Source organism: Hakea prostrata, chromosome 1 (assembly GCF_041222555.1).
Source record: "Hakea prostrata isolate BN-2017 chromosome 1, UWA_Hpros_2, whole genome shotgun sequence".
Taxonomy (NCBI): Eukaryota; Viridiplantae; Streptophyta; class Magnoliopsida; order Proteales; family Proteaceae; genus Hakea; species Hakea prostrata.
In genome coordinates this window covers 74,653,162-74,678,198 of record NC_142600.1, presented here as the reverse complement: position 1 = coordinate 74,678,198, position 25,037 = coordinate 74,653,162, and the positions used below count along the sequence as shown (strand labels likewise).

At 37.2% G+C, this 25,037-nt stretch overlaps 4 protein-coding genes across 5 annotated transcripts; 2 read left to right on the top strand and 2 right to left on the bottom strand.

Moving 5' to 3' along the window:
* The first annotated feature begins 2,477 nt into the window (after nt 1-2,477).
* Nucleotides 2,478-8,582, top strand: LOC149030037 (putative LRR receptor-like serine/threonine-protein kinase At1g63430). Its single transcript, XM_089142358.1, has 13 exons — nt 2,478-2,976; nt 3,248-3,386; nt 4,144-4,215; nt 4,314-4,457; nt 4,557-4,706; nt 5,434-5,550; nt 5,655-5,719; nt 6,180-6,449; nt 6,550-6,755; nt 6,881-7,013; nt 7,119-7,276; nt 7,781-7,996; nt 8,113-8,582. The coding sequence occupies exons 1-13, from the start codon at nt 2,892-2,894 to the stop codon at nt 8,332-8,334; spliced, it is 1,977 nt and encodes a 658-aa protein (XP_088998484.1). The 5' UTR covers nt 2,478-2,891; the 3' UTR covers nt 8,335-8,582.
* A 798-nt stretch (nt 8,583-9,380) lies between these two features.
* Nucleotides 9,381-11,582, bottom strand: ADF11 (actin depolymerizing factor 11). Its single transcript, XM_089142361.1, has 3 exons — nt 11,223-11,582; nt 10,489-10,754; nt 9,381-9,893 (listed from the first exon to the last, which is right to left on the bottom strand). Exons 1-3 carry the CDS (start codon nt 11,223-11,225, stop codon nt 9,743-9,745), a joined length of 420 nt encoding a protein of 139 aa, XP_088998487.1. The 5' UTR covers nt 11,226-11,582; the 3' UTR covers nt 9,381-9,742.
* Nucleotides 11,583-15,782: 4,200 nt separating this feature from the next.
* Nucleotides 15,783-17,704, top strand: LOC149030035 (tubulin beta-1 chain). The gene is made up of 3 exons (XM_089142357.1): nt 15,783-16,258; nt 16,412-16,681; nt 16,805-17,704. Exons 1-3 carry the CDS (start codon nt 15,865-15,867, stop codon nt 17,476-17,478), a joined length of 1,338 nt encoding a protein of 445 aa, XP_088998483.1. The 5' UTR covers nt 15,783-15,864; the 3' UTR covers nt 17,479-17,704.
* A 760-nt stretch (nt 17,705-18,464) lies between these two features.
* Nucleotides 18,465-23,759, bottom strand: SR (serine racemase). Of its 2 annotated transcripts, XM_089142355.1 has the most exons (7): nt 23,348-23,759; nt 21,583-21,765; nt 21,355-21,441; nt 21,037-21,267; nt 19,407-19,480; nt 19,102-19,288; nt 18,466-18,859 (listed from the first exon to the last, which is right to left on the bottom strand). In XM_089142355.1, exons 2-7 carry the CDS (start codon nt 21,762-21,764, stop codon nt 18,613-18,615), a joined length of 1,008 nt encoding a protein of 335 aa, XP_088998481.1. In that variant the 5' UTR covers nt 21,765; nt 23,348-23,759; the 3' UTR covers nt 18,466-18,612. The 2 variants fall into 2 exon arrangements, with proteins under 2 accessions (XP_088998482.1, XP_088998481.1); XM_089142356.1 differs by lacking the exon at nt 23,348-23,759 and having other exon boundaries at nt 18,465-18,859.
* Nucleotides 23,760-25,037: the final 1,278 nt, after the last annotated feature.

Genomic DNA, 25,037 nt, shown 5'->3' with positions numbered 1-25,037 from the left:
TGTGCTTCCCCTCGGGGGTCCGTGAATTCCCTAAACTTGACCTCGTAAACAACCTATTAACATCATTAGAAGTTAAGGGGGATGAACTACAATTTCATAAGATTTAAGGTTTGATTAATAATTATACTATATTACATAAGGGCAATAGTAATTATCTCATTATAATATATTAGTATGTTGGTTTCATTAATTATTATTGGGTTTTCAAGTTGATAGAACCATATCAAGTTTGAATGTCATATTCTGTTATTCCATTACAAAATTCGGATCAGATTTGTTCATTCCAGAAAAATATTGAACTATAGAACCATGGTACAACTAAGTAGAACTTTAAAATTTTTTTGGGAGAAAAAATCTAGAAATTTGATTGGAGAAAAAAGGTCTTCTTGAGAATTTTTGTTCGCTAGAGTGTAAGTATCTTCTATACAATTCTTGAATCACAATATGTACTATTTTTGAGATATGGTGCTAGTTGTTACTATGATCCCTCATACTTTTCTGGTCACAATTATTGAATCTCAAGAAACACCATAAATCACAATGCAAAAATTGCATAAAATGTACCCACAACAACAAATAAAGATTAACTCCTAATTTTATTTTATTTTATTTTAGTTTTAATTCCCTCCATTGGATAGCAAAAAGGTTGAAGTTTCACCAAAAATCGGTATTTCGCCCCCAAGAGAAATTTGAGAAACCCCTCCAATTTGATGCAAATATCATTTTGCCTCCTAACATAATTTGACCCTTTCGGCAAAATTTTGCAAAACTTCCTACCATGGGTTGATTGATATTCATGGCAAATAAAAGAGTATTTATGGCCTCACCTCCACTTTCAATTCTTCTAAAACACCCTTGAAACCAATCTCTATTTATTGCTTTGGATGGAATTTACAAGGAAAACAACAAAAAAATATAACTCATTCTCACAATCCCACTTTCACTTTACTTGATGCTTCCCATCTTTTTAAATGTTTTAGCTTGGAAGCATTGCCAATATTGAGGATTCTTCAAGGCTAAACAATCTCCATTTCCTATTCCATGTAACCTTAACTAATTAAAGGAAGTTTATAATTATTTTATTTTAAAAAAATTGTCTTAAAATATAATTAAATTTAATGAAGGAAAAGAGTTTGAAAAAGTTCCAATAAGACAAAGTAGTTGTAGTTCCACATGAGTCAAAGATACCTAGTAATAGATTCACAATTCAGACTTTCTAGTGGTCCACCCGTCCCTTAAATGTGATAAAATTAATCACTTATAAAAAGAAAGTTAGGAAAGGAAAATTGACATGTGGGGTATGATTTCTATCTAACTTTGAACTTATAAAAACATTCTAAAGCTACTTATTAATTATCTTTTTTCATGTGGAACAACTGTTATGAATGTAATGTCGAGTCATTAGTTTATTATTGCTTTTCCAAAATCTCTTTTCAACTTTTCCTTTAGAACACCTTAACAAACTTGGAGACTTCGTGAAGATGTTATCGTTAAATTACATAAATTGCCCCTGATCTTAATTTGATTTTTTCTTTTTCGTTTTTCAAATACATGAATGTCTCAAGTAATTGCACAGTTGACACTGATCAATGATTTTCAATAAAAAGATTATGGGTTCTAACTCTCCCTGAATATATATTTAAATTATATATAAAAACTATCTTGAGAATACAATGGGGAATGAAAGTAAAAGCGAATGACAAAACGAACATTAGAGCAAGGACTGTGGATGAGAGGTCTAGAATAAATTAGACCTTTCTTCAGTCCTGCGCTTTAAAGGCGCTGGACCGTCATGCTTTACATATTGACCGTCAGATTGTGATTTCGACCGAAATCTCGATTTCGGCCGTTGAAAATCAATGGTCGAGATCGAGATCTTAGTCAAAATCTCAACCAGATCCCGATCTAATAGCCGGCAGTACCATCCTGTGCCATTATGATGCAAGTCTGAAGCATTTTCGGCACAAATTGTTTGTTTTTTGCAACGAAAAATTAAAAACACACTGAAAAGATCATGAGTTGGAACAATTGAGTCTCTCCACACAAAGTAACTTCACCTACTTTGGTTGAAAACTCTACTAATTTATTTTTCCACTCACCACTCCCACGATAATTCCCCCATAAATTAATCTTCTTTCCTTTGCTCAGTTTTTACGGGAAAAAAAAAAATCTTCCAACGCGTGCGGAGGCTGCGCCGTCGAATCTGGAGCCACACGATCAAACGCGGTTGGCCACAGAGACTGATAGTCTCTATTCTCAACCGTCAGATTGTAGCAGGTGCGGTTGAAACCGCCATTCCTTTCATTCAATCTATTTCGACCATCCAATTGGTACCATTTCGGAATACCTTACATCAGACGGTGCTGGATCATCTCTTCATGTTTTTCCAGATCCATCTCATATGGCATATCGCGATATTTTGGATTTATCAGTTTATGAGATTTTAAAAAACAATTATTTGCGCCAAAACTAAAGCTGAAAAATTGTTTGGAATATTTTGCTTCAACAGAACTAAATCATTTGCAGAAAAAAAGGATTAACCCCCACATCGCTGTTCCTTCTGTTGTTGTTTCAAAATCATAGAACTCTTCTAAGTCTTTAACTACTCATGTTTTCTGTTCACGCTTTAACTTTCACATCTGGGTTCTACTTGTCCCTTCATTTTCTCCTCTTCTCTTGTCAGATTTCTTTTAAGGGCAGTTGCAGATACTAATTTAAAACTCGGTTTCTCCCAGAAAGAAAAGCTTCATTTGGTTGACGAACCCATTTCCAGCTTGCGATGATTTTTAGTTTCTTTGGGATGTCGGGGCTGATGGGTTCTTTTTCTGGAATTCTGTAAGAAACAGATACTCTTGCTCATACAGTGAAAGAGTTGCAGCGTTGCAGACAGGATGGCATCATTCGGCTCGTTTCAGCTTCTCTTGGTTATTTGGGGTGTTCTTTTTGCCTCTTCTGATTCTTTTATGACCAATGAAGGTATGTATTTGTTTTCTTCCTTAAATTACTTGATTCATGTCGATCTTTTAAGGCTATTTTTTTGCTGCTTTTAAAACTGTTATGAACCTTAATGCAAATGTTTATAGTTTTGTGTAACGTGATTGTTAAGTGGTTTGGGGAATTTTGGAAGTGAAATTTACGTTTTAATTGTTGATACCGGGAATTGATTTTGCTGGCATTGTTTGCCGGAAAGACTCATACGAGTTCATTCCTAATTAAATTTTTCCTTTTTCCCTGACAATTTTCACAGTTTGGGCTCTCACAGCCTTCAGAGAAGCTATTTATGAGGACCCTTCATCTGTTTTGTCAAACTGGAATGCGCACGATTCAGATCCTTGTAACTGGACTGGCATTTCCTGCTCACTTGATCGGGATCATGTCATCAAGCTGTAAGAGAAGATGCCAGTTTTTTAGCACATTCAATGACTGTCTTTTGTATAGACCAATAGATGGTCCTCCAGTGTCTACTTGGATACACTGTTTAACATGAAGTTCACTACATAAGCTAGTTTAGCCGAGATTTTGGCAAACTCTCTGTAAATTTTGTGACTATTCGTCTGAGTGTATATCTGATACTGTACTTTACCTACTGGTGTTTTTTCCCCTGGTTTCTTAGTTGATTCCATATTAGATTATCTTTGTGATTTTTGCATTTTCTGGTAACTGTTGCAATCATTTTGTTCTTACTGTTTAGAGATTGTAATATGTCAAACAAAATGCTGTCTATTATGTACTAATTTTCAAATATTTTTCAATTGATCTGAATTCTCGAGTCAATTCACCTGACCGTTACTCCAAAATACTTTAGTCTTCCACATAAGATCTTAAATACAGTGGACTGCCAGCACAGATCCTAGTTGTATCAAATGCAGAAACGAGCCAATATGTTGCCATGTCAAAGAACAGTTTAATGTTGCCATGTCAAAGAACAGTTTAAGTTTCTTATATCGTTAGGGAAGTCGAATTTGTTGAGTTTCCATCATAAAGAGGATGATGTATCATCTGAGTTCAGAACTTTTACTGAGTTGTTTCATTACCCATTTGTTTGTTATGTTGTGTAGGTTATCTGAAGATCCATATGCATAGGTAAATGGTTTTGTGAATATTTTGTTGAAAATATTTTGATGATTTCATTGACTTATGCAGCAACCTTTCGTCTTGTTCTCTACGGGGATTTCTTGCACCAGAGTTGGGGTCCCTCTTCTCCCTGCAAGAATTGTATGGTTTCTTTGGCACAATAAGAGCAAAGTGTATGCATTTATCTTTGTCTTTCAAAATTGGTCGTGGAACCTGCTTTGATAGTGTTCTTTCTGCAGAATCGTGCACAAAAATAGTCTCCTTGGGACGATTCCAAAAGAAATAGGCATGTTGCAAAACCTAAAGGTCTTGGATATGGGAATGAATCAACTTACTGGGCCCATTCCCCCTGAAATTGGCAATTTGATCAGTGTAATGCAAATGTAAGATTTGTAAAATGATCCTCGCTGGTTCTCTTTTCTTCCCCCTCCACCCCCTCCCCAGCCGTCTCTGATGGATACAGTTTGCCTTCGACTTTGCAGAAACCTTCAATCTAATGGACTATCCGGGAGTATACCTCCTGAGGTTGGCAATTTGAGAAACCTTGTGGAGCTGCGGTTGGATAAGAACAGACTTCAAGGAACTGTTCCTGGCACCAACAACTCAAGTTCCGTGTCTAACATGCAGGAGATGTAAGTGTAGTGGTCTTTGCAATTTATTTATTTATTTATTTATTTTGCAATGGTCGTCTTCCAATGCCTTATTCAAATATGAAGCATTTTTTCTTAAAATAGAGGGGGTTAGTGGTGGTGGAGTGGTGCAAATGATTAGGAATTTCATAAATATGGCTGTGAAACAAATATTTCATCTGAACCCTTTTTTTTCTGGGGGAGGGGGGGGGGTAAGTTTTTGGCAACTTAATGATAGTGTGCCACATACCTGCAGCATATTTTTGCTATTGGATATATTGAAGATACTCATAGCTTGGAGGCTATAATGATGTCCATGGTGTAATTAGAAAACATATTTCCAACTCAATTCCCTGGTCCCTACTGAAGGGGTTTGGTTATTAGGAATTCTGCGTGTGCATATTATTGGTTAGAGATTGTTCACAATCCTTTCGGTGCTTAATGTGTTAAATTCACTGTTATTGATTTGAAGCTGTAATCAATAGAATGAACAAAGTGGTGGATGACTGAAGTTGTGCATATATTGATTTTCTGAAGGTTTTATTTGCCCAAAAAGTGCAATGTTTATTATCTCTCTCTGCACTGATTTGCCCATCCACATTTATTCACTGACATTTTAGATTAATCTCATCTGTTTATTCTAGAGAGAACAGCACTCATACGGTTGAACATATCAACATAACAATTCAAAGATTTGTCATTTGAATGAATAATGGATGTGGCTCTTTAGGTATGCCTCACATGGAAATGCAACTGGCTTCTGCCGTGCATCTCAGTTGAGGAATGTAGATTTCTCATACAACTATTTCATTGGAAGAATACCCCGGTGCCTGAATTATATCCCCAGGTGCTCATGTTTTTCCCTTTCTTTTTTTCTTTTAAGGTCATACAAGTAAGATTTATCTTTCTTAATATCTTTCCTTGGCCCTCCGTTATTTTCTTTTTCTACAGGGCAAGTTTCCAAGGTAACTGCTTCCAAGATAATGAATCCAAACAGCGACCTTCTATGCAGTGTGGTGCGTTTCTACTAATTCCTTACCCCACCATAGTTAAAACCAACCCCCAAACCCTGTCCCCCAACAAACATCTCTGCCCAAGATGTGGTACTGCAAAAGCAGGTTAATTTTATTCCTGACAATGCCATTGCCTTTGCTTCCTTCTTAGATTGCAGCAAAGCAATACAGTCATTTTCCAGGTAGCTTAGACAGAAAAAATTTCATTCAAGCTAAGCGAAACAAAACAAAAAAATTATCAGTAATCTGTGGGGGCTTGACTCCATGATAGGATAATGGGTTTGGTGGAACCAATGCCATCTTCAAAAATTATATGGCACAAAAATTAGTAGCTTCAGGATGACTCTAGACACTCTCCCTTGGTTCATCATAATTAAAGAAGTTGACATGGATTTGTGGATTAATGGCACCTAGTATATTATAGTGATCTTCTTCTCCCCTTTTTTTTTTTTTTTTTTTGCAGGTACTTCTCCAGTAACTTCACCTGCAAAAAGCCATCCAGGAACCTACCCAAAGCACCGACAGGGTGAAAATGTACATAAGCATCATCAGCCAACAAAACCTGCTTGGCTTCTGGCTTTAGAAATTGTAACAGGGACAGTTGCAGGCTTCCTGTTAATTATTGCTGCTTTTATTGCTGCTAGAAAATGCAATGCACAATCTTCTGACATGATTCCATGGAAGAAAAAAGCAAACGGGGAGGAGTACAAGGACCATCTGGTTATTTACATGGGTTAGTTTGTTAACATAAATTACTCTTCCTGTCCTCTCATTTTCCTTTAGGTGTGGTGTATCAATATTGTCTTGATTATTATGTTGTCATCTCCATATAGAACCCGAAATACTGGAGGACGTAGTAAGGTATAGCAGAGAGGAGCTTGAAATAGCCTGTGAGGATTTCAGCAACATTATTGGCTCCTCCCCAGACAGTTTAGTGTACAAAGGTATCATAACAGGTGGGCCAGAGATTGCTGTGATATCACTTTGCATGAAGCAGGAGTGCTGGACGGGATATCTGGAGCTTTTTTTCCAGAGAGAGGTAAGTATTCTTTCAACCTTGATTTTCCAGAATTGGCTTGGGTGATGTCTCTCATAAATTCAAGAGAAGGCATCAGAGGCCATAATAGATGGCGATGCTGATCACTCAGTTATTTCTTGCTTCAGGTGGCAGATTTGGCAAGATTAAATCATGAGAACACAGGCAAGTTAATGGGTTATTGTAGGGAGAACAACCCATTTTCAAGAATGCTGGTTTTTGAATACGCATCAAATGGGACACTTTATGAGCATATTCACTGTAAGTATGATCTTCTTTGAGGCATCTTTTTCCTGTACTGTTTCTAGGGAGGTTTTTATTTATCCATTTTGCTGATAGCTGAAGTACCTTATTACTTAACCACAGATGGGGAAGGATGTCAATTATCTTGGGGTCGACGCCTGAAAATTATTTTAGGAATTGGGCGTGGTCTACGATATCTTCATGCAGAACTTGACCCTCCATTTGTGATATCTGAACTAAGTTCAAAATCTGTATATCTTACAGAGGATTTTTCCCCCAAGGTATGCTGAAATGAACTTTCAAAAGCTTGAATTCAAAAGAAAACAAATTGTTTAACTAAATGAATGAAGATTTCAGGTTCAGCAGTTTAAATAGGATTCTGAAAACCTAACTCAATAAACTAATTTAAATAAAAATGTCTCTGAAGAAGAACCAAAACAACTAGATAAGGGTGATAACTCAACATGACTAGGAAAGACTTGCTGGATTCCAAAGAATTTGCTGGGTAGGGCAAACTTAAAAATCTAGGACCCTGGTTTAAGCTTTCAAGAAAAGAAACTAAGTTTGATATTTCAAACCTGGTTTTGGAGTTAGTGCAATCTTGGGGAGTGGTGTCCCATGTTCTCCCTCTGTAGAATGCAGGAATGACTAGATTCTCATTTCAAAGCATAATCAAACAGGTAGCTCAAATTTATCGATTTGGAAACTCTTATAGTTTTATTTCATTCAATGTGTGCTTTCTATTCATTTGCTGTCTCATGGTGCCATATCTTTCTAATGTGCAGCTTGTTGATTTTGAAAGCTGGAAAACAGTTCTGGCAAGATCAGAAAAGAATTCGGGTTTCATTTGTAATGCAAGCACATTATGTGGTTTTCAAGATTCTGCAGGTGAACGCCATTTGGATGTCCAAGGGAATGTATTTGCTTTCGGGGTACTCCTCTTAGAAATAATCAGTGGGAGACCTCCATACTGCAAAGACAGAGGCTGCTTGGTAGATTGGGTAAGAAATTGGTCTAAAGCTCCTCCTTCACAAAACCCACAGAGCATGGTAAATTTTAGGAGCTTCTGCCAGAAATAACGTTTTTAAAGTAACAATTTCTTGTCTACCTGATCCAGGCCAAAGAGTACGTAGACATGCCGGAAATAATGTCTTATCTAATTGATCCGGAGCTGAAACATTTCATACATGATGACCTAAAGGTAATATGTGAGGTGGTGAGCCTTTGCATTCAGCCTGATTCTGCAATGAGACCATCTATGAAAGAGCTGTGTCCCATGTTAGAAGGTAGTCTCAAAGAATGTCCTTTGGCATGGGCTGAGCTTGCATTATCTTCATGATCACATTGAAGATGCACCATGTAAATCAGAATTACAAATTTGTATTATCACTTTTCTTTCTTTTTTTTTTTTTTTGGGAGAGGAGGGGGGGACATTGCATGCTGAAGAAGTATGGAGCTTCAAGCACTGGCAAGGGCCATTATATTTGTATACTAATGAGGAAAATTTGAGAGATCACTAATGAATTTAATGGATCTATTACATTTGCTTCCTAATGGATGCTTTCGACTTTTAGACACAACCAATTCCAACTGGTAACCATGAACCCTAAAACCAGAAGGTCCAGAGCTAAATTAAAGCTTGCAGGTCTTAAAGAAAAAAGCCCTAAACTGCGAGTACTCAAGTTACAAGATATAGCACTCAACTCTTCAATAGCACTAAGAGTTTTTGAGGAAGTATTTTTTAAGGGTGGTGGTGCACATTAACTGGTTATTCTTCTATTTGCTAGCTTAAACATTTGTTGCTTGAAATCTTACATAATTATAGCGAGTAGTTAGGAAGCCCATCCAATGACAAGAAAAAAGAAAAAAGAAAAGAGAAATCCAAAAATAAAATAAAATAAAATAAAGAATGCAAGAGTATCTTTGAACATATTTTTTGAAGAAATTTTGACAAAATAATAATAGAATCTAAAGTGTTAATAGACAAATTAGTATCACAGATTTATCAATCAAATTAAAGAAAATCAGAATATTAAATGAATTAAAATTTTTAAATCATCAGATTTTCTAAATTTATGAGTTTCGATGATCAGTGACATTTAACCCCCAGAGTAGATCCGTTATCATTCATGTGGTGTGGGGGCCATCTTTAATGGTGCGAAATTGACTTTGGTGATTTAAATGTCATTGGAGAGGATCTAGAGTCTTCATCCAACACATCTCAATATAAGAAAAGAAATTACTCAAGTTCTTATTCAAACTGCTAAAGTTAAGCTATAGACTTAAAAACTAGCATTTCTTCTAGAATTTCTAACTGCTATGCATAGTTACAATTGAAAGAGTAAATCAAGAAAATAATGATTCATTCCATCTTAAACAAATTAAGCTTTTATTTGAAGGTACTACTACTAAATTGAGATTTTGGAACATGAGCTAGCTAGCCCTCCCCCTCCCTCACATAGAACAGTAAGGTGAATAAACTACATAACCTCATTTTAATTTACTTAGATACAACACCCACCATCTTGTCTTGTTGATCATATAAGAAGATATACAAGTTATCTTCAAAAGAAAAAAAAAACAACGAAAAATAAAAAAGAAGAACAGTGCATAATCCCATCAATTGGCTATAAATTCTAAACCCACACAAAATTCATTTGAAAGACAAGGCTAAGGAATTAAAAAGAGATGCCCACAAAAAGAAACAAGTAGCAAGGAGATGAGTTTTGCTGGAAGATGGTATATATTTAGAGGGCTCGCCCTTTTATGATGTCCATGGTCATCTCACTGGGATCTGTTGCCTGCAACTCCACTTGAATGCCATCCAGTTCTCTCTTGAATCTATCCTTAGAGCTAGCATAGAGCATCTTACTCCTTACCCTTGAAGTATCAGGAGACCTATGAAACAAGAAAGAAACTATCAGCATCAGTATCAAAACTAGGATTCACATCAATATCTAGAAACTATATGGAACTAACCAGTGAACAGTATTACAACACCAACGGCTGGAAAGGACAACCCTTTCATGTTTTTATTTTTCATATTAATTTGGTTAACGGGTTGAGGTAGTTATAATGTCATGTCATATGAGTTTCTTGGCCTGAGAGCTCTCTCTCTCTCAACCTAATGCTTAAAATATTTCTGGGTTTAAACTGACCTCTAACCCATGGTATCAAAACCCAGGTTCCTTTGTTATCCTTGTGTGTTTTGTAGAATATTGAGTGAACTGAAGCTACATCTGAAGGAGTGTTGGGAGTCAAATATAATCTCATGGGTTTTTTTCCCTGGATTTTAATGCACCCACATACCTAAGGAGCTCTCTTCACCTAATTTCAGAGTCAAACCATTTGTTAATCATTTAAAAATGAAGTTCAGTCCATGAAATCCAAGAGTGACCATCAATTAAGTTGTCTCCACATTAAATGAAGGGAATGATATCTCATGCAGTTTCAAAAAAATAATCGTGGAATTTAATTTTGGGTTTCAGATTACCATGCTATGAAGAAAATCTTGCTTTTCTGGCAGTTCTCTGGGGTAGTGAAATCAAAATCAAAGACGGCATAGCGGCACTCATCTGCAGGCAAGCTGTTGGTGAAATCCTCATAGCTTTCGGCTGGTTCGCCGAGCTTCTCCACCATCACCTGTTGGATTTTCTCCTCAATCCTGAAGACAATGAAACGGTAGTTTCTCTTTGCTTTTAATTCCAGGAACTTGAGCTTACACTCATCATTCACTGCCATTCCAGACGCTGAGTTCGACTACACATACACAAAACAATGCAAGTAGGAAATCAAATTAATTAAACATAAATATATATAGAAAGCCATGAATGGTGGCTGAATAAGGGATCATTTCAACGGCGTGGCTTGAATCTCTGGCTTGACCCATGATAGTACTGCAATTCTGATCTGAAAAGATCTAAATGCAGTTCAGTTCAGTTCAATCAAATCCATCCACGAAGAAGAACCGTTCAAGATTTCTCAAAAGGGACTTTGAAAACCAGATTCTTTTGTCCTGAAACTCTCACTCAAGACTTTCAACAAACACCATAGAATTGAAAGATTAAATTCTAAAACAACACTGTTTTGGGTTTCTTTCTTTTGATCTTCAACGAACCCAATGACAACAACATCATCAAATTTGAAAAGAAACAAACATTTGACTCCACCATAACATAGAATAGAAGATGAAGAGATCATATAAAAGCAAAAACAAAGAAAACGAACCATGTTGTCCTCCAATGAGAGATGCCACCCGCCTGGGTGAAATGAGAAGAGAGCAGAAGAATGGAAAGAAAGAAAGTAATGAGAGTTAGAGAGAAGCAAGATCCTTGAATTTGGGTGTTAATGAGGAATGGGTTTTTGAGGCTGAGCTAAAAATAAGGCACAAGTAGAGATTTTGAGGAAGAAAACCAAGAGATCTCTCTGTTAGTCGCTGGGCTGATCACGTCCACTATTAAGGTTTCTGGTTGCCACGTTTAGGCACGTTGTGATGTCAAGAAAGCAATCTTTATTTTGGTCGCAATTGTCGTTTGGTAGTTTTGAGTTTTGAGATTAATACAAGTCGATAGGTTTCTCACCCCAATTTTTTTATTAACTTTTTTCTAATTCTAGACTTTATGAAACCTCTCTAGCCCTTTTATCTCGCAAGTTTGTTACAGTAATGGTTGGTTTTCTGGAGAAGTTTTCAAGCTTTTTATCCCTCATGTGACATCTTCATGCACCCCCAGTTATCTACAATTTATTTTGGTGGAACCCCATGCATGGATTCATGAATTGGAATTGAGCTGGTCAATTTCGATCCTAATTCTTCTAATCCTTTCACAAAAACTAGGGTTGTTACAAATTTCATTTCACAATTTTTGCATTCTCTCGAGCCTTTATCGATCGGTCTAAATTGCAAGTTTGGATCATGTATCTGTCAGGTAGATGTCTATGCTCTTTCACATCTCTCCTTCACACATTAGGAGGAAAACCCCATCTCTAAATTATTTTGTAAAAATAGACCCTCTCCTATAATGTGGTAAAAAAGTCTGAAAGAATTACAGACCTCTACCATGACCGACAGAAAATACAAACTCTTCAATTTTTAAAGTATAGAAGTAAAAAAAATATATAACTCCAGACCTAACTAACTGTGGGTGTGAATGTAACTTCTATGAATTGATGAATTTCAAGTCCAAACGATTTAAATTAGCTGTGGTCCACAACTTTAAACTTAAAAAATAGGAACAACTTCAACTACTTAAGAATATTCCTCTAAATTGTTTATTTCATTTTTCTTATCCAAAGCTTGCAATTGGTAACAGTATGAGTGAGCCTTGCAACTAGCCTTTGATAAATAATTAAAATCATGAACCAGAAAGGAGGACAGCTATTAGCTGTTCGAACTGGTTAGGTTAGTTTAATAGATATAATGGACCTTCCGGCATCCAAGAGGTGATCCCCACTTAACAAGACGGCAGTTTCATATCATTTTCGAACTCAATTTAGATATTTTTTATATTATAATTTAAATAACTTTTGAAAATAAGACAACGAATAATTATAAGAAACCAAAAAAATGTCAAATATTTTAACATTAAGAGAATACACAACACCAAATCCGTATAGACGATTGTGCAGAGGAAGGGCCCACCTCATTAGTAACCAGAGGCTCAGACATAAACCCTTCCGAACTTAAATGTATGGTGATCGAAAGAATGTAAGAGAAGTATAATCATCTACTTACCCATCCCAACTCGATTTATTAGCCTTAAAATGATCTCTTCTTCCATAGAAGATGCTTGCTGATGTGGGTCTTGGGCCTGGATGACTCATGAGTTCAAGTCAGGTTTTCATATGAGAAATTGAGAATACTGTGATTTCATGAACTCACATTTTGTTTGATTGAGTTACTTTACAATTTTAACTCAACAAAAGGAGTTTCTTGATGATATTTGGGTAGTTCTTCATAATATCTAGAGACAAGATATTATAATTGCATTAATTATAATACTGTAAGTTTTAACTAGATGAAGTTTGGTGGTTTTTTCAAATTCTTTTTTATAATTGGATTAATTTATTTTAGTATTATTATTCTAAAACATTGTCATTATAACCATTGTGGATCTCCATTGACTTTACTCACATATATTAAACAGCAACTATATGATTTGAAAAGTCACTATTGAATCCATTGTATTGGCCAACTTTCAATAGTATCAATGGAGAAAAATACAAATTTTGATAAATATAAACATTATTAGTATGCTATATCAGTAACCATACAATTCAGAACTACATAGTTTAAGGGCTACATTTCATATCAAACATCATAGACTTCTATATCAATAACATAAAATAAAATCCAATAATCATTAGCAATGAAAGAAAAATTATATCAATCCATCGATTTAAGGTTCTTACATATTCCTTGTCAAACTGGTATCTTTTTATCTTATTACATCTAAAGCAATTAAATGAATTTAAGTAAAATTAGATTGAATAAAACCTCCAATGTCTATGAAGGCAATCCCCCTCACCTAGTAAAGCAGCTAATGTCTAAATCTTGAATAAAACCTCTAATTTTTAAGGGCTTATTTGGTTACATGAATTCATAGATTTGAAATTTTTGGATTCACAAATGGGAGATTTATACCCATTTGGTTGTGTGAATCCTTATATTTATGAAATCTAGGAATTCACATTTTTACACTAAAAACTTGAATTTGTAGATTTATGGGTATGATACGAAATCTAGAGATTTCACCCGTACTATAAAAGCGCTAAACATTTGAACAATGACTCCATAGATATTTTTCAGGATGAATCTACAGATTTCATTCTGAAGATTCCGGTTAATCAAAAAGTTAATTTTATGGACCATGACTCCATAAATTTAAAATTTGAAGATTTTTCTTCAGACTCAGTAACCAAACAGGCCCTAAAGCAATTAATATTTGTGTCTCCTTGGCCAACCTAACTTGCTCACCCATACTAAAACATCATGGGTCACTTTATTTAATGAAACATTCCTAGGGGTAAGATGTTTGACACAATACAATGCAACCTAATACGTCAAAATCATTATAAAGAACAAACATTCAAGCGAGTGGCTAAACAAAACCACTTAGTCTATGCAATATATGCTTCTTTTATTATAAATTAAAGATTAGGTAAGCTTTTAACCTCCATAGTACACTGAGCTCAATAAAATACAAAACCTAATAATCTTGGAAGCAATCTTGGTTTATGCTACCAAATACCCCCCAAGCACCATAATCCCAATTTATTGCATTTCATCTAAAAGTCTTCAAGCGATCGTAAAAGAGTTGCTCAATCGGTAATCATCGGTGTCTCTTAGTGAAGTAGTCACGGGTTCAATGTTCCTTGTAAAGAAAAAGAAAAAAGATAGTAGTTCTCAAGCGGGGCACCTATTTTAGTATAAGTCAACATTGTGCTTCAAGCCAGATAGTTTGGAATGATTTCATCATTTCTTTTTTTAGAATTTGAAATTTTGTATGAAGGGATGGGGACTATTATACATATAAAAAAGGGCGTTGAACCAGTGACCTCTTCAATAAGTGGTGCCGGTTATTATCAATTGAGCCTACCCTTCAATGATAAATCTCATCATTTCTACCTACAAGATTATCCAACATCTAAGCATCTAGGTGGTGGAACTGGGCATGTTCATTCAATCACGTGCATTAGATAACTCACGTGATGTCATGATGTATACACTCATATATGTGTCCCATGCTACGTATAGATGAATCAACATATCACACATCTCACATGTATCATAATATCACATCACCGTCACTATCCCCCTCATCACATAATCAATAAAAAGTGCCATAAGCTAATGCAATATGACCAAAACTAACATTGCTAACTTACAAGAAATACAGAACGGGACTATTAGATATACAATCGAAGAAGATCAAACCCTGACCTCCCCACTAATCATTGCCCATTGAGCTGACCTGTAATGGTATCTAAATGTAATTTTAGTTAAACTATCATCCATCAAAGACTGGAATCTTTTGGCCAAAAAACAAAAAAAAAAAATTGAAAAGATTGGAATCAAAATAAATTTTTAGATTAGATATCAAGTCCCTAAACTTCAATATCAAACCTTGACACGCTGCCATGGTCCCCACAACTACCCCCATGATGGGCCATGGCCCATAGAGCCACTGTACTTCATGGTCCATGCCCAATGAGGACCTTTGCTTGACCTTTAAACAATCGTTGAGCTTGACAGATGTGCACGACGTGGACATAATATCTCCTCGATGGGCTTAAACCCACATAACTCCTCCACACCAAGCACACACACACACACAAAAGTTTCGAAAGCTACAGTTACTGGAAATGGGTTGGAAGATCTCATCACTCCAAGGATGGCCCACAAATCATAGCCCGTTTACGAAAGATCGGAGGGTTTACAGTTGCCCAATCCATGTGGGCCATAGTACCTACCTCAACCACCGCCGCCAACTGCCACAAGCATAAGATAAACGGTAGTGATCAGTTATCAGAAACTATTTTTATTATATTTTTATGTAACCATTCGATAAAAGATCTCGTCACAGTTCCCAACCCTACCTAAAAGTCTCACTGGCCAACGGCAAAAATTCCTCGTCGTTTTCAAAATTCAAATTTTGAAAATTCGAATGGAGTGTCCCACTAAAACAAACGACCGTTACTCCATAGTCGTTAGATCTAACGTCTTTGAAACTGCAAAAGGTAGCCGTTAAGTTCGACCTATAAAACGTTCTCTTAACCTTTTTTCCTCTTCCATTTTCGCCTTTCCCTCCTTCGCTTCCTTCTTCTTCTTCTTCTTCTTCGTCTCATAGTGTTTCAGGGTCAGATCTCGAAGATGCGTGAGATTCTGCACATTCAGGGAGGTCAGTGTGGTAACCAGATCGGTGCCAAGTTCTGGGAAGTTGTGTGTGCAGAGCATGGAATCGACCCGACGGGGAGGTACCAAGGAGATTCCGATCTGCAACTCGAGAGGGTGAATGTGTATTACAATGAGGCGAGCTGTGGGCGTTTTGTTCCTCGCGCGGTTTTGATGGACCTGGAGCCTGGAACGATGGACAGTCTCAGATCAGGACCTTACGGTCAGATCTTCAGGCCTGATAACTTCGTCTTCGGGCAATCAGGTGCCGGAAACAATTGGGCGAAAGGACACTACACAGAGGGTGCAGAGCTCATCGATTCTGTTCTCGATGTTGTAAGAAAAGAAGCAGAGAACTGTGACTGCTTGCAAGGTATATTTTCATACTATTTATTCAACTTTTTTTTTTTTGGGATTTGCTTTTGAGCATTCGGTTTATATAAAGAGTGAATGAATCGATTGCCAATTACTCGGAATCGCTTTCATTTCAAATCAAAATTTAAATAGGAGATCTGGTTTGATTCAGGGTTTCAAGTTTGCCATTCGTTGGGAGGTGGTACTGGCTCTGGCATGGGGACGCTTCTTATTTCGAAGATCAGGGAAGAGTATCCAGATAGAATGATGCTTACGTTCTCTGTCTTCCCTTCTCCCAAGGTTTCTGATACAGTTGTAGAACCCTACAACGCGACTCTCTCAGTGCATCAGCTTGTTGAGAACGCCGATGAGTGTATGGTGCTCGACAACGAAGCCCTGTATGATATATGCTTCCGAACACTGAAGCTCACCACTCCAAGCTGTAAGAATCCTCCTTAACCGCGTTCTCTGTATAGATGGGATCATACCTAATAGTTTTATTATACAAGTATTTCTTATTGATTGATCTCAATGTTATGGTGAATTTGTTTATGTTGTTGATCAGTTGGAGATTTGAACCACCTTATCTCTGCAACCATGAGTGGGGTTACTTGCTGCCTTCGCTTCCCTGGTCAATTGAACTCTGATCTTCGCAAACTGGCTGTCAACCTCATTCCATTCCCTCGGCTGCACTTCTTCATGGTGGGTTTTGCTCCACTCACCTCTCGTGGGTCTCAGCAATATCGTGCTCTCACAGTCCCTGAGCTCACCCAACAAATGTGGGATTCAAAGAATATGATGTGTGCTGCTGATCCCCGCCATGGGCGATATCTAACTGCTTCTGCTATGTTCCGTGGAAAGATGAGCACAAAGGAAGTAGACGAACAGATGATCAATGTACAGAACAAGAATTCATCCTACTTTGTTGAGTGGATCCCCAACAATGTGAAATCCACTGTTTGTGACATACCTCCTACGGGTCTTAAGATGGCTTCGACCTTTATTGGGAACTCCACGTCGATCCAGGAGATGTTCAGGAGGGTCAGTGAGCAATTTACTGCTATGTTCCGTAGGAAGGCTTTCCTGCATTGGTACACTGGTGAGGGAATGGATGAAATGGAGTTCACAGAGGCTGAGAGCAACATGAACGATTTGGTCTCTGAGTATCAGCAGTACCAGGATGCTACTGCAGATGAAGAGTTGGATGAGTATGAAGATGAGGAGGAACTGCAAGAATAAGAGAAACAAAGCTTGTGATCTGCTGTTTTTGGGATATTTGTGAAGCTGACTATGCTTGCATTGTGGGATTTAGTTTTTGTTTTTTGTTTTTTGACTTCTGCTTGATGTGGCAAATCTGTTTTGCTTTTGCAATATCCTGTTGCCTAGGGTTATAATTCTTAGTGGCGCTTGTTTTTTGTTCCTTCAAAATTCTAGTTTATCGAGTTGACCGTGATATTAGCTAAAACAGACATTTCAAATTTTAAATGCTGGTTTTGCTACTTTGCTAATTGCTTGTGGACGTTTGCGATGTTAATTTCCTGCGTGAAAAGATTAGGAATCATAACCACTCAACCATGAACCTTGTCAAAATTCATATACCCTATGTTTAATAGTCTGGAAGCCACTCTCCCCATCCATGTTCTGACACCACCTTCTACAATCAAACCAGCCACAAATTCAGCTTTCCTAGTAAGTGATGGTTGTTTTGATCCACAAACTGTAGCTCAGAACCATTTGATCACTTCATGTTAACTGTGCTGTTGCAGGATTGTGCATAAAACAGAACTCAGATGCAGGTCTTTTAATGATCATTTGCACTTCATTTAACTGTCATCGCACAACTGACTTTGGGCTTAAAAAATCGAGGTTGACTACCAACCATTGTGTAGTCAGTCACCCATTGTGTAGTGAAGTATACTTTCCCATCATTTAACTGTCATCGCACAACTGACTTTGGGCTTACAAAATCGAGGTTGACTACCAACCATTGTGTAGTCAGTCACCCATTGTGTAGTGAAGTTTACTTTCCCATCAGGAGGTTTGTTGTATGGAAATTTCTCTCGTTTCACCCCCTGGTTGTCAAATTGTTTCTTCCCTCTCTATTTATTTAGCTGAACATATAACAATTCAACAATTCAAGTCTTTCATCTTTTTTTTGTAAGGAGAAGAAATTCCAATGACTGCAGAGTCACAAATATGCATTTCCACAAATATGCATTTCCACAATTCATCATTGAGAAACTTTGTGAACACTTGAATATATATTTTCTATGAATAAAGTCTTGCCAGCCAAAGAACAAAGTAGAAGAGAGAATTGCTACATACAAGCATGACTTTGACATTCATTTTCCAAATGACTCATGCAGACGACTCTCATTTATTGAATGACTCCCAGAGTACACCAAGATCAACATTACCTCCTGAAAGTACAATTCCTATGTCCTTACAGTCCTTCCAAGCAGTATTCTCCTGGAAACGCTGAGACAGAACAGCAGCAAGGCCGATGGCCCCACTAGGCTCTACTGCGACTTTTAGAATCTCATAGCACAATCTCATAGCTTCTATGATCTCTGTATCCTCGACTACTATGACATCATCCACTAGATCCCGCACTACAGGCCTGCAAAATAGTAAGATAGAGTTGATAAAAGAATAAGTGAGGCTTGGTGAGCAAAGCAGGCAACTGGGAATAATAAGCAACATCAACCAATGCGATTAATGTCAGTATGACATGCGAACCCAGGCAGCTTCTCAAACTATAGGTGTTGTAACTGGTGGACTAATAAAATTCATCAAATTTAAAACCAGATAACAATATAAAATTCAAAAAAAAAACACCCCCAAGAGAACATGAGATTCTACCATGTTAGATCTCCCATAAAAGCTCGAAGTCCATCAGCAACAGTGTCAGTCTCAGGAAGTGTTATAATCCTCCCAGCTGCCTTGGATTGAGCTGCATCATTAGCTCCTCTGGGCTCAGCAGCCAAAATCCGAATGGCAGGGTTGATGGCCTTGGCAGCCAAAGTCACCCCTGAGATCAAACCCCCACCTACATTTTTCAGAGCAAAATAATATTGATCAGGAGACTTTTAACTGTTTAAAAAGTAATGAGGAGGAAAATATGACTAGTGGCAACCAATTTGGTAGTCAGATGAAACTGGACCAACCGCTTATTGGAACTATTATAGTGTCAAGTTGCGGAATTTGCTCCAGCAGCTCCAGTGCCAAGGTACCCTGCCCACTAAAGGATGCAACAACATCATAATTGACAGGATCATCAGAATCTAGAACTGAGCTAAATGGTTTTTCATTAAAAAGGAAAGCATTGTCCTCCAGAGATGACAGTAATTTAACTGGTATAATTTTGTTCCTTCCATTGGATCAGATTGAAATGGAACCCCTGTATACTACCTTAAAGGACACTTTTATGACATGAGGAGAACCAGTGAATCTTCTGAGACACAGATTTTAACTGCTAAATTACAGAGGACACTTAACAATTAGGGAGGTCGTAGCCAATATTTGATGGACCTAGGTACAATGGAAATTTTGACAAGCAAACTCTTAACAGGGAGTTATGCTGGGAGATATCTCTTTTGCATTGTCTTTAGCTCACAAGTGTATCCCAAGATAAAATAACTATTAGAGCAAATTACATATACAGTGCTTAGCAAACTATTATGTTTAAACCCTGTGGAATTTAATATATTACAAATGTCCTAGCATGCCTAATACCATCAGTCATGGTTGCTCTTCACCCTCCCCTCTTCTTTCTTTCCTTTTTTTGGTTTACTTCAAAGTCAAAACAGGTTTGACGGTAGAGAGAGTTATTTGGAATTTTAAAAATGTAGTAGATGATGAGTCACCACTTAACCCCATTGTTCTAACAGTTGGGATGCTTTTGATATATAATTAGAAACACAAGGGTGCAAATGTAATATAATAAATTTCGGAGGTTGTAGTGTAATAATTTGCAAAATCAGGGGGTGTATACGTAATTTGCTCTAACTATTATTATCCTCACATGCCAACAATACAGTGATCTCAATCCACAATTATGTGCACGCAATGCCAAGGAACACTCCAACTGAATTTCTGTTCAGAAAATGAGAGAACACCTCATTCCAAGCTTCAAATAGGTTCTGGTATTGTTTTCAGTAGTATATTGGCCCTTCTTGTCATGAGGAAGTAGGAATGGGGAGGACAATGAGGGTAGGTTCAATCCTAAGGAAGTTTAGGAATGTTAAATGTTGGAGAGTAGTTCAGTTAAGGAGGTGAAATGGCAAATAGATCATGCAAGTAAGTGGATGATTATTCTCACTTTAGTTCAGAATACTGTGACCTAATCACTTTCAGGTTTTATATCTCCTAAAGATGGAGTGAGACAGATAAAATCATCTCAATGAAAAATAGTGAAACAATGTTTAAAGTTTCACGATCATTTGAACATGAAGAAGATATTTTTGACCAAAAATGTATGAGAACCTTAATGTTCAGAATTGTCTTTCTAAATGAACAATCACTTCAGAACCAATTGTCAGATCCACATGATGGAAGGATAAATGCAAGGAATAGTTAAAAGGAAAACCATTATAAGGGAAGGTTTGCTGCCAGGTTTCATGGACCCTGCACAGCACGCTGGGGGGGGGGGGGGGGGAATAATGGGATGTGGGGCATTCAACCCTGAGGAGTGGCAATCATTTTATCCCCCTTGTGTGTGTGTGCAGGGAAACGCAACCAGACAGTGTTCTTTATCCCAGATTTATAAATCTATATGTTGGAGGTCAGCCAGAATACCTTATGATGCGCCCGTCATTGAATGGGTGAATCAGAACTCCACCAGTTTCTTCCACCACCTTGGCAGCAACGCTTTCCCTTGACTGTATAGTGACTTCACTCCATATAACCTGACCACCATAACGTCTGACGTTCTCAACCTTACAACTAGGAGCATTTTTCGGTATTACAATGTATGCTGGGATCCCACGTAGTTTTGCAGCCAAAGACACTGCTGCTGCATGGTTACCACTAAATGTAGAACGAAGAGATCAAGTTAATAATTGCGGCAACAAATTCATAAAACAAATATAGAGGCACTGAGGAGCTCAAACCAACCTGCTGTGAGTTACAACCCCTTTAGCCGCCTGATGCTCTTCCAACGAAAAGATAGCATTGCAGGCACCTCTAAATTTAAATGCTCCACTAAGAAACCAAAAATTTTTTTTTGGGGGGGGGGGGGGGGGGAGAGGGAAGAAGAAGCTCCAACCATCAGTATTGATGTTAAGAGTCATCACAATATTGAAAATAGTAAGTGGAACCCAAAATCATTACCATTATTCTCACCCTTTTTGCATAAGTTCACATTTGAAAAATAGTTTCCTTCCAGCCAAAAGATTCAGAGATTCTGAAGATAGGACGGGAGTTCTATGTATGAATGAGTTTATGCGTACTTGTGCTTCTTTTATGGATGAAATATCAGCTGCATATTTCTTACTATGTAATTGGTTGCTTCCTTCCATTTGCATTCTGCAACCACAAACTAGGTGCTCTGTAAAGCACTAATAACAGTACAAACTTCATATTGATTTACATAAAAAAAAAAAAACCCACAATTTATAAAGTAACTGATGTTGTGTATACAGATCTGAAGGGTTCATGAAAGATTGGCTCACAATCAGCAAAACATGACATGTTAAAGGAACCCAATAAGACAGATGTAGTTACTTTCCCATTGTAAAGTTCACAATGTCAAGTATTTATAAGCTAACTTCCAAGGAAATTGAGAAGTCGTAACTTCCATTCCTTGTTTTATTAAACATTCAACATAAAGGCAATAAGAAAAAAGTGCTTTGTCATTAATTTTCCTACAACTATAATAGTTTCTTCTGAGTCAACAAAGTAACATTGGGTATTTAAAGGTTTCCAGGAGATAACCATAAATATAAGCACATCACAACACATGATGGCTACATATAAATTGAACGACTCTTGTCCAATCCCAAAAGGACAAAATCATTAGCTAAATAAATGTTCGGATGATGCGACACAAAGCACTATCTTGCTTATCCATAGATCTCCAGTGCACCCACAGACACATCAACGGCTATTCATTGCAAGAAAACATATCCCCATGTCTCCCATATGAATAGATTAGCAAGCGAACTCTAATTTCCACCTCCATGCATAAGAAATGACACAATATGCTGTAGCCCTTATAAATTAGGTGAGATAACAGGCATTACAGGACTGCTTCCTCATCCTAGAAGTTCTGCAAGACCTCTTCACAAGTCTAGTTTTATTGCCTTTCCTCTTTCTAAGAAAAATAGAGCAATGCCCCAGGCTCCCACCACTGCACAGTCTGCGAAGGGCCAAAACCATGCTGCCTTACCCCTCACTCACCAATATATAGCCACAATCATAATTAAGATGCTTAGTTACCAAGATTTGTGGTAGACTCCTACTAATTCTGGTGGTTTGAATCTTGAATATCATCCTAGTAAATATCAACAAATGTTAAACGGCCACTTGCAATCTCTTGATTTGTCAAAATCACAACACTTATCTACTTGAGGACATTAGAATTAAGAACTGGCAACTTGGAATTTTTGCAATAAGATTGGTGATATCTGCTTGCATGGAGTTTACGCCATCATGGCTTGTCCAGTAAATTGTCCCGATTTAAGGGCTCCTCGTTACCTTTATCCATCCAAAGGTTTTAGGCCCTTTATCCCTCACCTTAGCTACTTGACTGATCAACAAACAGCCAGGAAGCGCAGTAAACAAGGAAATGACAAATCCAAATCCGAACTTTGAACAGGGACGAAATGTGAATCAAATTGGAATGCACTTGCAGTAATAATTAAAAAGATGGACTGTATTTTGATCAATTGATCAAATTATGCCAACTAATAAAAAGCAGGAGACGGTGTGAGGTTTTTCTGACATCTTTAAGTGTCCAAAATTAATATATCCATGGAGTCTCTACTTCAAGTTTACAGATAAGGGTATGATTACAAGTTTTAATCAACAAAAGATGCTATGTTTATCAGAGAAGCTACGGAAGGAACATAGTTAGCTCTTCTATCTAAAAGCGTCTGGAAGGACTCACCAAAACAATCAAAACCACTGCCGTAATGGACCTCCACAGCAGCTTCTCGTGCTGCGGAATATAATCGAATAGCTGGTGTGCAGTGCTATAGTAGGAGGCTGAAGCTTCTGGTTTCTGATCAGCAATGGTAGCGTTGGAGCTCCCTCGCCGGCAAAAACAAGCAGGAGACCCAAAGGATAGGTTTGTAAATAGAGAGCAACCTTATCAATTGGGCTTGAAACATGCCTGAACCTACTTTGGACTTGATCCATGCCACTACTCACTACTGAACTAGAAAGGGCCCAGTTGAGGGGGTTCCACGTCGACCCTGGATGGAATGACCTTTCTTCTGTTGGAGTTGTTGGGCTCTCATGGCTCATGCTGTAAAACCGACCATTTCTTATTTTATATTTCCCAAAGTACCCTTAAATAACTGTAAGTTTACTGTGTTACCCTTACTCAAAGTTATCATCTTCTTCCTCTGCAAGGAAGATTAGTTCTAGGGTTATTCAATGACAGAGAGCCTCTCCACCCAACCTATTTATCAAACCATATATATACATATATATAATGACAAAGGATCCCCAAGCCCAACACATCATCCCCACTCCAGTGTCTCCAATATCGATGATTGCTTTAGGTATAGCTGCAAATTTGTCCTCAGATAGGACAAACGATTCTACCATTCTTGTACAAAAAATCTTCAGTTGATTCTCATATAATTAGATTTTTACCGTGTTAAAGGGACCATCACATAACTCTAATTATATGGATCTACATAGTACTAATATACAACCAAATCCAATAAACACTACTTTTGCTTTAATTCTTTGAATCATCATGATGAAGACCAATGTTGAAGTCTATTTGCAACCGCTTTTGTTTCTATGTGTCTACCACAAAGCTTCCGGTGGTTCATTCATCTGACCATAGACTAGGACTACTTTGGATTCTTTAATATTTTGTTCATTAATCACTCCAGATTCTTTCATTTCCATGTAAAGATCATTTCCTTCATGAGTACGTTCGCCTACTCCCCTATCTCATCAAGTCTGTCCGATGAAAGACATCAACACTCTTATTTTGTTTTCATGATTCTGTTCGGATCCTATATTTATGACGTCGACAAATGGACCTTTCATGTACAATAATGGCATTGTACGGTGTAGCGGGTATAGTTTTGCAGTTCTATTTGGATATTTTTTTCTAACTGTCATTTGTTGTATGTTGTAATATGGTTCAACCAGTCCTCTATTTTGCCCAGTCAACCAAATGAAATTGCAAGTTCTTCTTTTTCTTTCAACAATTTCTTCGTTTTTTCAAGGGATAAAGGATCATTTTTCGTGCCTTCTCACATGTCAGTTCTATTCTTACCAATCAGACTAAACAAACGGTCTGGGCTGAACTCAACCTAATAACTTTAGGCATGAGCTTGTGTGTTTTTTGTTGCTTTGTTTTTTTTTTTTTCTTTTGTTGTTTTCTGGATGTATATTTTTTCTTTTTTTTTGTTTTTTCTTGTTTTTTTTTTCCTCCCCTTTTCCTTTTTTTGGTGGGGGGGGGTTTGGGGGTTTTTGGGGGGGGGGGCCGGTTTCAAGACTTCAATTTACATTCAAAAATCCAGAATATTTTTAGGATAAACCATAGGATTCATCCACAACCAAACACCTAATTTAATTAATTTTTTTTTTTTTTTTTTTTGTGTTTTTGTTTT

What these genes read in the sequence shown, in the direction of transcription:
- LOC149030037 (XM_089142358.1), top strand. Translation starts at nt 2,892, where the DNA reads ATGGCATCATTCGGCTCGTTTCAGCTTCTCTTGGTTATTTGGGGTGTT. An exon ending in CGGGATCATGTCATCAAGCT is followed by an intron (nt 3,387 to 4,143) that starts GTAAGAGAAGAT and finishes TGACTTATGCAG; the next exon opens with CAACCTTTCGTCTTGTTCTC. An exon ending in CTCTTCTCCCTGCAAGAATT is followed by an intron (nt 4,216 to 4,313) that starts GTATGGTTTCTT and finishes TTCTTTCTGCAG; the next exon opens with AATCGTGCACAAAAATAGTC.
- LOC149030035 (XM_089142357.1), top strand. Translation starts at nt 15,865, where the DNA reads ATGCGTGAGATTCTGCACATTCAGGGAGGTCAGTGTGGTAACCAGATC. An exon ending in GAACTGTGACTGCTTGCAAG is followed by an intron (nt 16,259 to 16,411) that starts GTATATTTTCAT and finishes GGTTTGATTCAG; the next exon opens with GGTTTCAAGTTTGCCATTCG. An exon ending in GAAGCTCACCACTCCAAGCT is followed by an intron (nt 16,682 to 16,804) that starts GTAAGAATCCTC and finishes GTTGTTGATCAG; the next exon opens with TTGGAGATTTGAACCACCTT.
- SR (XM_089142355.1), bottom strand. Translation starts at nt 21,764, where the DNA reads ATGCAAATGGAAGGAAGCAACCAATTACATAGTAAGAAATATGCAGCT. An exon ending in TATAATAGTTCCAATAAGCG is followed by an intron (nt 19,289 to 19,406) that starts GTTGGTCCAGTT and finishes TGAAAAATGTAG; the next exon opens with GTGGGGGTTTGATCTCAGGG. An exon ending in TTTATGGGAGATCTAACATG is followed by an intron (nt 18,860 to 19,101) that starts GTAGAATCTCAT and finishes ACTATTTTGCAG; the next exon opens with GCCTGTAGTGCGGGATCTAG.
- ADF11 (XM_089142361.1), bottom strand. An exon ending in AAGATTTTCTTCATAGCATG is followed by an intron (nt 9,894 to 10,488) that starts GTAATCTGAAAC and finishes CTTGTTTCATAG; the next exon opens with GTCTCCTGATACTTCAAGGG.